Source organism: Indicator indicator, chromosome 6, assembly GCF_027791375.1.
Source record: "Indicator indicator isolate 239-I01 chromosome 6, UM_Iind_1.1, whole genome shotgun sequence".
NCBI classification, from domain to species: Eukaryota; Metazoa; Chordata; class Aves; order Piciformes; family Indicatoridae; genus Indicator; species Indicator indicator.
In genome coordinates this window covers 21,148,796-21,161,811 of record NC_072015.1, presented here as the reverse complement: position 1 = coordinate 21,161,811, position 13,016 = coordinate 21,148,796, and the positions used below count along the sequence as shown (strand labels likewise).

The window sequence follows — 13,016 nt, the reverse complement described above, 5'->3', positions numbered from 1 at the left end:
GCTGCATGGGTTTTTCACTGTGTCAGTCCTTCAGAGCACCTAGTATCTTCCAGGGTCACACTGAGCACAGATTAATTGATTTAGAAGCATATTGTTCTACTGACTTTCAGCAGGGCATAAGCATTGCTCAATATATTCTCTATCATTTATCTTTCTCAGCAGTTTGCATCATGCAGAGAGTTGGACTAGATGACCTTTAAAGATCCCTTCCAACCCAAAGAATTCTATGATTCTATAAGGGGTTGTTGCTGCCTGCAAAAAGCAGAACAGGGAGCAAAGTAGAACCTGACCCTACACTAGCAGAAGGCTTCTTTATTGCTAGCATGTCACACTTCCTACTAACCAGAATATCTTTGAAAGGCTTCGTGACTGGACTGGATTGTGACTGAACGGTTCTGTGCCAGCATAAAATTCATCCTTGTTGCATTTTTATTTCTGGTCATTACTTTCAGGTTGAGGTCAGAACAAAATCTCACATCTTTTAGCCTGTCTGCACCTCACTTAATTGCATTCGCAAGAATGAACTACGCAAAGCCCCTGTTTTTCTCCCTGATCCTCACACTGGCAAGAAAGGCCTGACATGCTTACTCCTGCTCAAGTCCTTGCAGCTCTTTCTACAGCCTAATCCATGTGAGAAGGCTACAGTTAATATGACATCTGTGCCTGCACCTTTCTTATAGAATCACAGAATGGTCTGGGTTGGAAGGGACCTCCAAAGGTAATCTCTTCCAACCCCGTCTGCAGTAAGCAGGGGCATCCTCAGCTAGATCAGGTTGATCAGAGACCTGTTGAGCCCCACTTTGAATATCTCCAGGGATGAGGCCGCAACCACCTCCCCAGGCAACCTGTTCCAGTGTTCCACTACCCTCATGGCAAAGAAACTGTTCCCACCATCCAATCTAAATCTGCTCTTCTCTAGTTTGAAGCCATTGCCCCTCATCCTGTCGCTGCAGGCCTTTGTAAACAGTCTCTCTCCATCCTCCTTCTAGACCCCCTTCAGGTACTGGAAGGCTACCAGTAGATCTCCCCTGTTTTCCAGGCTGAAAGGGCTGTGTGTTTAAAGGCTGACAGGGATATTTTATACACTCAGATAGCTCGAGCAAGAATGACTTCATATAGCTGTTCTAAATATAAGCACCCAGGAAATTAAATCCAGTTCCTAGCACAGTGGTTAACAAGAAGGCCGAAAAATTGATTCAGCAATGGTTCCTCTTCTTGGCTGCTCTTCTTTGTGCCACTGCTGTGGAGTTTGACAGGTTTGAAGCATGGGCCTTGATCAAAGGATCTTCAGCCATGTATTGCTTATGTCTCCCTTTTCTTGAGGAGGTTTCGTGAATGTCAACCTAACAGATGTTCATGTGCACTCACTAATTTAACTTTTATTAAAAGGGGAGATAATTCAATTCAGTAGTTATGTAATAAGAAAATATTCGCTTACTACAAATGTATAATTAAGTCTAATTAATGGATAAGCCTTATTCTGTAACAATTTTTCACTCTTCCTTCTCATAAAGAAAAAAAAAAATCCAGTGAATTACACCTACCTCTTTCAATGTTTTCCCTTCAAATTTATTTAAGATCTGACTTAGCCCCTTACAATTTTTCACAGTTACTGGAAAACAGTACTTCTGTATCTAAGGAACTTCATGATTCTTCCCAGGCTATAACACATCTAAATATGTAATTCAAGCTCTACAGCTTTATTTCTGTTTTACAAAGAGTAACAGGTGACTGAAACCGAGACGGTTTTGGTTTTGGTTTTGTTTTCCAAATGTCTAAGATACAACAATGATTTATAACCCAGTGTTCTGGAAAACATATCTTCTACTGGTAATCATAAAACATTTTTTCATGAAGAAGATTCCAAGAACAATTTTTATGGCCTGTTAGAGTTATCATCTAGTTTGGTGATCAATCCTAAATTTTATAAGCTGGAGGGTCTACAATCATAAGCTAGCACAGACTGAATCCCAGCAACCACTACGATGAAAACACTATTTTAAGTTTACATATTTGTCCAGATTTCTCATGTCATGCCAGATTTCCTTTGTCTTTTTCTCTCTGAAGTTTACTTATTAAATTTATATCTTTACAGTCAAAGCCTCACAAGTGAAAAAAGACACAGCTTTAATACTGTTTCTAAAAAACTGATCGACATCACATGGGAATCTTACCCAAATCCACTTACGTTACAAAGGTAAATTTAGAATTATTGAATCACAGAATCTTTTTGGCTGGAAAACACCTTGAAGATCATCAGGTCCAACTATTACCTAATTCTACCAAGCCTGGTGCTAAACTGCTTGAGCTGCAGTTTATTCAAAGACCAAAAGAACCACCGAACCCAGCAGATGAAAACAAACAAACCAACAATTGCAAGATACAACCTTGAAGATGAATTATTTTATTTTCATGTACTTCTTTTACTTTGTTTTAATCTTACCTGGACAAGGCAAAATGTTGCATTCCTGGTACTCTACAGACGGGCCAAGGCAAGGAAGTCCCCCATACTTGGGCTCAGGATTGCTGCACGCCCGTTTGCGATTCCGTATACCTCTACTGCAGTCTCGACTACACTGAGACCATGGAGACCAGGGTGACCAGGCACCATTGATGGTGTGAGCAGAGTATCGTCCAGAACGCAAGAAATCCCCTGACAATCCTAGTAAAATAAGGATTGGAAACAAAACAAAACAAACCTGAATTAAAACAGTATCCAAAACAACCTTTTCCTCTTCAAATTTACTCTTAGGCCTCTAATAATAATACGACCATAACAACCATGTGCTGACAACTGCTACAAGTAATATTGTGAAAAGTCCACTCAGCAGAAGTCCTGGACTGAACAAGACCAATATTCTGCATAAAGAGAATGGAGGAATCCTTCATTTGTGGTGTCCAGTACTGAAACAATTATGCCACATTTCTGCCTGTGATTATGGCATTAGTAACACTGTTTAAGTCCTGCCCTGAGAAGTACATTTGCAACCATCCCGAAGCAGGTGAGGCTTTGCACATTTTTATTCAACACTTGATAACTGCCAATATTGAAATGATGATGCAGCAACACAGAAATATGCATTTTGTACTATATGAAACTGTTAAATTTGATAAGACAGCAGAACAGTAATATAAAACGTACTATAAAGGAGTAAAATCTCTCAGTGATAATAAAGAGTAACTATTTCTCTCCTGTTCAGCCAGATTGTATTACACAGATACTAAAAGCACTATTTCAAGAAACATGATGTTTATTCAAATCCAAGAAGGGAGCAAGTACAGAAAAGTAGTATGGGAATTAAGTATACAGGTCCACATTCCAGATCTGTGAGAGCCTTTTTTTCAGTTTGTATCACTTTGGTGATGGAAATGCTCATCTTATGCACTCAGTGAGCTGAGAGACCAAAATAATACTATTTTTTAATACCAGAATTTCAGAGTAATGTTTCTTTAGTGCTTAAATTAACAGCAATGCAAGCAATGGAAAAAGTGTTAGTCAGACCACACTGCCAGTCATTTTTTTTCATAAAACACTGGAGTGCATCACTTCATACCAATGTTAGGATGTTCTGAAGACACCTTTCCAGGACAGGTAGCTTTTTCAGTCCTAAGGGAAATCTGTAACCTCATGTGCCACTATGATATTAGATTTCTTGTGATTTAAATTGGGAAGTGGGGATGGGAATCAGATTCTGAGGGAAAGCTCTATGGTGCTTCATCTCTGAAACAGAAGAATATGCTAATTTTTTTTCCACAGTGGAGTTTAGTCTGCAGCAAGTATTCTCCTGTGTTTTCTTTCTAAAGCATTAAAAAAAAAAATTACAAGGAGCAGACGTTTCACAGTTTTACACTAAATCATAGAGTGCCTTTTAGAATTTTCTCAGACAGAAACTGCACAGTAAAAAATTAACATTATAACAAGATCTGTTGGGATTCTGGAAATATAGTACCATATATTCCTTGAACAACCTCATAGTCTTTTACAATGAGGTGACTAGGTTCAGGGCTGTTAGAAAAACAATGAATGTTACTTACCTCAACTTTTAAGAGGTATTTGACACTGTCTCCCATAACTACCTGACAGACAAGTCAATGAAGTATGGGTTAGAAATGTGGGCAGTGCCATGTACTGCAAACAGGATGAGCAACTGGACCTAGAGGGTTGTCACTACTCATACAAAGTCCAGTTGCAGAAAAGTCAGTAGTGATGTAATGGCCTGGACAACTTTGCTGATGATACAAAACCAGGCAGAGAGGCTGACACACCAGTGGGTCACATTGCACTTTGACTAGGCAGAGAGGAACCTCATGGAGTTCAACAAAGGGAAATGCAAAGTCTTGCATCTGGTGAGGAAGAGCCCCGTGCAACAGTAGTTTTAAGCCAATAATTTAGAAAGAAACTCTGCAGAGAAGGATTTTGGCGTTCTGGTGGATAGCAGGCCAACTGTGAGCCAACAATGTGCTGTTGTGATAAAGAAGGCCAATAGCTTCCTGGGCTGCATTTAGCAGAGCCTCACCAGTATGTCATGGGAGGTGATCCATCCCCTCCACTCAGAACTAGTGAGATCCCATCCTGGGTTCTGGGCCCAGTTCTGGGCTTCCCAGTACCAGAAAGACAGGGACTTACTGAAGCAAATGAATGGCAGGTTCAATAGATCATTAAGGGTCTGGAGCATGGGACTGTTCGATCTGGAGAAGGGAAGGCTCAGGGAGATTTCATCAACATGTATAAATATCTGATGAGGGGAATAAGGGAGAGAGATCCAGGCTCTTCTCAAGGGTACCCACCAACAACAGGCAATGAACACGCATTAGAACACAAAATTCCAGCTGAACATAGAAACCACTTCTTTACTGTGAGTGCCATCAAGTACTGGAACAGAATACATTCAAGACTGTGTAATCACCATCTGTGAAGATATTCTAAACTTGCCTTTACAAGACCCTGAGTGACCAGTACTACATGACCCTAATCAAACTAGGGGGATTGGATCAGATGATCTACGGAGGTGCCTTCCAGTCTAAATGACTCAGTGACATTTACATTCAATGGGGGGGAAAGTAAATATAGTTAACTCTTGACCCCTGCTTTACTTTGCCTGGACTCTTATAAAAAGTAAACATGATCTATTTTCTCCATTAAGGAAATCTGAGTGATCGTTGCAGACATTATTATTTCCCCATTATTCTTGCATAGTCATACTCTGAGTATCTAAACTATACTTTGCTAATTGTATTCAGCAACTTGTGACTTGTGAAAGAAGCACACCATGAACAGATGGATTATAAATCTGATTTATAGATTATTCTAAGGATCTTTCTTGAGTATTTTAACAGTTTATGCCTCTGAAGATGTGGGGAGAGAAAATGAGCAGGTGGTCCCCTCAGACACATTAGGGAAAAGAATGATTATTTCAGAAGATGGCAAGAAAAAGAACATTTGCCTCTCTGAACACAAAACTCTAAAGAGCACCTTTGACAGGGAAAGAAAATTCACTCTGTGTAAAGTATCCCATCAACACAGCCTCTGCACTTCTACAAAACCTGTAAGTTTCTCCTTCATGGACAACACAAAAAAAAGTTTATTGGATATAAACATAGCAGCAGATACAATGTAAAATTGATACTAGACAAGAAATCTAAAGGAAAGAATCTACAGTTGAAAATTAATGAGCAGCACTGTGTAACAAATCCTCTCATTTTCAGAACTCTGGGTTTCTGAGATGTTTTCATTTTGGTAAAACTTAGCTCATGCAGTGTTCAATATCCTATAAACCTAATATTTAATAAAGGCATCTCCTTACCAAGTTTTTAGTATTATGATATTGATACTTTCACATGCTATTTTGAAAAGCCAGTATGGAGTATGAATCTTTAAGTTGAATTTGCCTGCCAGCAAGAGGACAATCCAGTAAATCATGCATATATACACACTTACACACAAGTACACAAGTACTTATACATATGCATCTGTTATAAATACATACACAGACACATATATATACACATATATAGAAATATACATGTAAAAAAGATTAATGGTCTAATTATTATATGTTTGCAGAGTTCCATGCCAAGACTGCTGCAAAAGGAACGTCCAACCATCCCTTTCTTTTTTTTCTTTGGCCAACTGATGTGTAGTAACTTCTTAAGCTGTGGAAAACAGATGGAAAATAAGATTTATTGGGTCCTTCAGCTAAAACGTTTCATTTATTAATTGAGGTGGGGATGGGGGGCAGGAGAGGTAATGCAAAACTAGCCAAAAGGTTATATTGCAGAATTTGGCTGTTGGCTGAATCGGAATAGTCCTACAACTCCACAAGGAATTAATCTTGTTTAAAGACATGTTAAAATGAGAGACATTTGCCCTGACTGGTACAGAAGGAAAAAACCTGCTTTGGAAAAAAACCTGTGACGAGACTTTGATTGGCCTGATTGATCTTGAAGACTGCAACATTCCCAGTCAAATTCAATTAATTTGCCTTAAAAGTAGAGCTCTAATAAATCTCATATATTTATAGTAATTCTCTAGTCTAGCCTGTAGCTAAGGAATACAGCTCTAAATAAGAGAAGTAGCAGCAACATGTGATAAATTTTATTCATTGACTGATTTATGCCTTATGTCCTCCTGTTCAAATCTAACAAAGAAAATTCTATTATACAAGGACTCTAGGTTCATGACTTTGGGAAAAAAAATATCTAGAGCCAAAATGCAAGTATTCTGAATAATTTCTAAATGACAGCATGAAACAGTTTAAAGTGCATGAGGTAACAAGGATAAGCAAAGATTGTTCCACTGTTGTCAGTTTAAGAAATATTCTGTAAGTATTAACATCATTGAAGTGTAAAACTCACATACCTTCAGGCCTATATACTTATAAAAACTTTATAAACCTTCTAAACTTACTTGCAGTGACAAACATTAATGCAATGCAAAGACAACTATTAAAAAAAACCCAAAAACCTAAAACAGTATGCAGATGTTACCACAGTAACTTTATTTCTTGTACCTAGCTTTTCTGTGTTTAAACATTGAATCCCAAAGTTCCAGTGAAGAGTTCTTTGTCAATCAAACTTGTCATTGAATTCAGTTCTGACTTCCATAATTAACTTAGTTGCTATCTCAGAATACCACAGTTTAGCTTCAGTAAGACTGTGTAACAGATAACATCTCAACACATACTCCTTATGACTACAGGACATTACTAATTACCAGGTCCTGTTTTAATCTGTAATAAATTCTGAATGCATTAGAAATTTCCTGTGGGTAACACTTGGATTTAATCAATTTCTTCACTGAAGATATAGCCACTAAAACAGCATTTCAGACATAACCACATCTTGCCTTCAAAAATAACTATTGGTTTAGATTAGGCATAGAGAAAGCAGTGACATCTGGGAATCAGCTCAGTTTTCCAGGGGCTCTGTATCCCCTTTGAGGAATTTGTGACTTTTTGTATTGGGTTTGGTTGAGATGGAGTTAGTTCTCCCCATAGCATCTTTCATAGTACTGTGTTTTGTAGTGGTAGCTGGAAGGGTATTGATAACACAGCAGTGTTTTCGCTGCTGCTGTTTTCGTGCTCACATAGCACGAAGGCAGTGCTTTTCCAACATTATCCCCCACAACAGTGGGCTGAGAGGTGGGCAAGATCATGGGAGGGGACATGGGTGGGCCAGCTGAGTCAGACTGACCAAAGGGGTATTTTATAGCACATGGCATCAGCTCAGATATAAAAGCTAAAGGAAAGAAGGAAGCGTGGAGGCATTCATTAATGGTGTTTATTCTCTGGACCAACCTCTATGCATACTGAAGCCCTGCTTCCCACGAAGCAGCTGGACATCATCTGCTAATGGGAAGTGGAGAATAATATTTTTTTTGCTCTTGCTTCCACATGTGGCCTTTGCTTTTGCCTTTGCCTTATTAAACACACGGGCTTCTTGCCACATGGGGCTCTTGTTTTATTTTCCCTCTCCCCTGTCCATTTAAAAATGGGAGTGACAGAGTGGCTTTGGTGGGTACCTGGCCCTAGACAGGGTCAAACCATCACACTTGAGATTTTATTCTCCCCTTCCACCCTCTCATCCCTGAAAAATTCAAAAATTAATTAAATAGAAGACTCTTTCAGATTGTTTGCATACATTAAAAGGGTTGTCTTTGCTTAATTACTTTCTGAAGGTATTTGGGGGGTTAACCTCATCTAAATTTAACAACATCAAATTCAAATGTCTTCTCTGAGGTCATCACTACTGCTTCCTTTGTATACACCATGGAAAGAGACTGGTACTTCCAGAGGGTGATTTCTGCCCTTTATATGAAATGCTTATCATCAGACGGATCTCTCATTCCTCAGGGGTGCTAGCTGTCTTTGCAGAGTGCAATGGAGTTTAGAGTTAGGTGAGGTAAATTCAACACAGAAAAACCAGGTAAACTCATACCTTGTGAAGCTTTTATCCATGGATTAAACTCATTTTCAACACAATTCATAGTGCCTATACATCAGATAACCCCCAGAGAGATAGTCAGTATGTTTAATGTAGATATTTAATCTGTTTGATAAGCACACATTAAAGCCTATGGTGATGTACTTTCTAGACTTTTACTGCCAGAGTTTACAGACATTTGCATTAAGATGTGCAACAATATACAAAGTCTCTCTCAGTTTACTGTAAATAGCTGTCCCTTTCCTGTCTAAGTACTATATGAAAACCCAGAGGCAGAGAATTAAATGTATTTCTTTCTTCTTAATCAAACTTCAAATCAGAAAAACATGAATACAGTGTATAAATGCTACTGCTTGGTTGATTGAGATAGAAATCTTACCACACAGGAGGATCCCAGTGGGTTTCTGGCAAAAAGCTCTCCAGCCTCAGACTGCAAAGAAAGTTTGCTTTGCTAGTGCCTGACAGCGAAACATGATTCCATTTAATATGGCACGACTATAGATGCACAGTGTAATCAGCACATTGCTGATTACAGGCAATGAGAAAATTCCTAACAAATGGCTCTGCTGCAAAGAATAGAGAACTGATTTTTACAGAACAAATCTTTGATAATGAGGTATGCCAAGCATGACGTAGCAATATTAATCTTCCTGTAAAAGCCAGAAAATTGCTACAATTCAACATGGAAATAATGAAGAGTTTCACAGTATCCAGGCTCTGGTAGATGGAAGTAAATTATGATGTTTCCTTGCTATCTAGCCAAAAATTGTGAATATGTGTGCAACAATTCATGGTTTCCCATTCTCACGATATCCTTCTGTTCCAAAAGCTACAGCTACAGTACATGACTCTTATTCATAGATTTTCTTTCCATGAAATCAAGTAGCAGTAGAGAGCTCATATGTTTAGAGACAGTCACTAAAGTTTCATCAGATCAGCAAATCAGTCCTCCCCCTCCCCATAGATGCTCCAATCCATACTGTTCTGATATCCATAATCAGAAAATACCTAAACAAATGGGATTAACATAAGATGTGGCTAAAGATGTAACAGTATCACTTTTTAACCAGAAGCATATTGGTTAATGCAGCCATTTGGAACACCACTTGGGATTCATCTTTTATTACAGAATAATTAAAGATGCACTGTCCAAAAAGCATCAAAGAATGAGTACAAATTGATGACAAAGTTATGAGTGCACTCATTAGAAAGAATGGACAGATGTGTAATAGCTTGTGTCCTGTCAACTACTCAATATAAAGTATTTAAATATTCAGTAGTTTTAGGATTAGTCAGCAAAATCTTCTCCCACATGAACATTTAAATTACTATGTAACAGGGTCACTCCCATACACTGGTCCAATGATCAATTACGTCCAAATGAAGCAAGGCAGCAAAATGCATCAAATAAGGTACAAGACCAGCAATTCAGGAATCTGATATTCAGAAGTGAAAGAAAATTCTTCAAGCTAATCAGGCAAAGAATGCACCTGAACCCACACCCTTGTCTCTTGTACACTGTCTGATCATTCTATGTGACAGAACATAGGCACTGTTACTTTTGACTATATTCTGTAAGAAAGAGTTTGCTTATGCATTCAACTCCAGAACAGGACTTATGGATCATGACTTCAGAGATGAAAAAGGTGTCTCTCTGCTTAATTTTCTTGCAGCAATGTGATCTTGGACAAACTGGCTCTTGCATTGGTTTGTCTGACTAACCTGGTCCCAAGTAGTGTATTGGCTTTCACATACTCCATTCTTAAATGCCAACACCTCAGCTGTCAGGCAAGAATACACTTAGATTCCTCTGTAGGTCTACATCTAGTTGCTGTGATAACTCTTCTACTTCTATACTATCTGCTGGGAGACCTTTATTGTGCCCAGTTAGTACTTCAAGGGGTCCATAAAAGATGGGGATAAAATTTTAGCGAGGTCTGTGGCAACAGGACAAGGGGTGATAGTTTTAAACTAAAAGACACTGGCCCAGGTTGCCCAGAGAGGTGGTAGAAGCCCCATCCCTGAAACATTTCAGGTCAGATTGGACAGATCTGTGAGCAACCTGATCTAGTTGCAGATGTCCCTGCTCACTGCACAAGGGTTGGACTACATGACCTTTAAGGATCCCTTCCAATCAAAAGTTTTCCGTGAAAAATGTTCTCTTTCTCTTTTAATCTCACAAAAATTTGAAAAAATTGTCATAAATGCTCAAGTGCTGGAAGACAGCAAAAAGCAGCACCACCAACAGGCCAAAAGGCTTAAGACAAGAAAGGTAGGTCATACACCAATCCTAGCAGAGCAAAATCTTTGCTACATGCTAGCTTGAAATTTAATTCGGATGAAAACAGAAGAATAGCAGAAACACTTGTTACAAGAGTTGCTCCACAGGACAATCTGCCTTAGAAACTGTAGATTACCTGAAATAGGAATGACATAGACATAAACTTTTATAATAGAAATTATCCAGTTCATAAACTCCTTATTTAGTTAAACACCTTTAAGTATCTTACAGTTGCTTCTTTAGAATTACTGAGCAAAAAGATCTTCTCAGTATCAATAAAACATATTTTAGCCAAATATTTATCAAACTCTCTTCCAGTAAAAACCTGAGGGAGTATAAGAAGGTGGTAGAATCCTCCAAGAACTGGGTTGCCATGTCATGACTCAGATTATTATAAAGACTATTAAATAACCTGACAAATCTCATTATCAGTGGCAAAAGACACTTAATCATTCTGCATGATGAAGGTATGTCCAGAAGAAATACAAGCTAGATTTATTGTTGTGATCACTATATCCTCATTTTCATTATCACTTCTGCTACACAACACATTGGCAAACAAACACTTTTGCTCTGTGCTGAAAATGGAACTGCAGAAACCTGGCTAGCAGGAGGCATTGTGCAGCCACTCTCGCTTTGCTTACCATCTGTTGAGCATCCACTGGTGCCATCACTCGAACAATAACGCATTTCAATCCTCTGCCTCCCCACCTCTAACAAATTTGGGTCAGGCAAACGTGCTTTGCAGGTGTATCGGAAACGTTGTTCATAGTGGCCGCCGTTGTCTGAAATATTGACTGGGGTCCAAGGTGTCCAAGGAGTTGTCTTTTTTAACTCTGGACAGGTATTGGTGTTACAAGGCTGGTATTCCTGAAAGAAAATGGCCATAATGAACATCATCATTAAATACTACTTTAAAAGAAAAGCAACAAATCCTCAAAGCAGACAAAAAGCAAACCAATGAAAAAGTCTCTGATATTCTTCCAGAATTTCCCATAGCAGTGATCATCAATAAACTTTTAATTCCAATCTCAAAAGTTTTTTTACTGCTTCTAGGCAAGCACAGTTTCACACTGCCAAAAGCAATAATATACCACATAAACAAGATTTATTATATCTGTAAGAACACTAAGCTGAGTACTATAAATACCAAGAAAAAGAGCATCCTTTATAAATAGTCCCAAATAGTGTGTAACAAAATATGTTAAAGCTTTTAATTAAGAAGAATTCTGATAAACTTCAGGTAGAAGACACAACCCAGCAAACAGTTCCTTGGAAAATCTAGTGGCATACAAATATCAAACCACTCTCCATTTTGTATATTGCCTATGTATTATAAGGGGACAAGAGACAAAAAATGTTTTCTGTTACAGAATCGGGCTCCCTGAGGGTGCATGTTAGCCATAACTCCAGCACTGCTAAACCTAGAATCAGAAGGAAATTCCCCATAGACAGGTATGAACCAAAGGGAACAGACCACACCTAAGAAACAAATACAGAACTGTAAGTATTCTCAAGCCCCACAATATAGGTCTTCTGACAGGTATTGTCAAGATCTGTAGGTCCTGTCTATTCATCTCCGTGAGCACAATATGTTTCATTTGATGAAAATGCTTTGTAAATTATATAGATGAAATTAAACAACCATTAAATATCAGAATGAATTCACACTGATAAATTATTAAGGACAAAAAGAAATAAGCATCAGTGGGACAGTTTTTGAATGATCCTTCTGCCTCTGACCTCTTAGAGAGATACCCAGGAAAGGGTATCTTATGAAAAGGAGCTTAATAAAGTCTGTAGTTCTACTGAATGCTAAAAATGGTTTTACAACTTAGTACAACCTCCTTCTTCCATAACCCCTACCTTAGCTGATACCACCATGCTCAAACAAGCAACAGATTACCTGCTTCTCTCTTTCCTATGGTGAAAATTTCCTTTTTATCTATCCTGGTTTCACTGGGAGAGAATTCTAGGTCAGCCATAGTCTGCAGGCCATCAGTAGTTTTGAATCTGCCAGGGCAGCTGACATGAGTTAGCTCACAGATGTATCCTATACCATAAGCATCATACTCATTGTAAAGAGGGAAGCTTGCGGAGGACAGGAGAGCCATCTGCTTGGGCCCTTCCTCTTCCTTCTCCTGGTTCTCTCCATCCCTGAAGAAGCTTCCTTATATTTCTGCTCCCAAGGACTGTCTTCCTGTGAGCAGTGTAGATTTTCTGGGCTCAGTATAACTTAGTACACCTTATATTGGCACCAATATTAGTTTTGCTCTTCATTAAATTCACTTAT

At 38.6% G+C, this 13,016-nt stretch overlaps 1 protein-coding gene across 1 annotated transcript in view; it reads right to left on the bottom strand.

The window, feature by feature from the left end:
• Positions 1–13,016, bottom strand: part of SEMA5A (semaphorin 5A) — a 281,365-nt gene that overhangs the window by 21,279 nt on the left and 247,070 nt on the right. Inside the window, exons 16-17 of the mRNA XM_054381978.1 lie at positions 11,368–11,593; positions 2,444–2,662 (exon numbers count right to left, since the gene is read on the bottom strand). Of these exons, the coding sequence (XP_054237953.1) occupies positions 2,444–2,662; positions 11,368–11,593 (445 nt within the window). The remainder of the gene's footprint in view (positions 1–2,443; positions 2,663–11,367; positions 11,594–13,016) is intronic.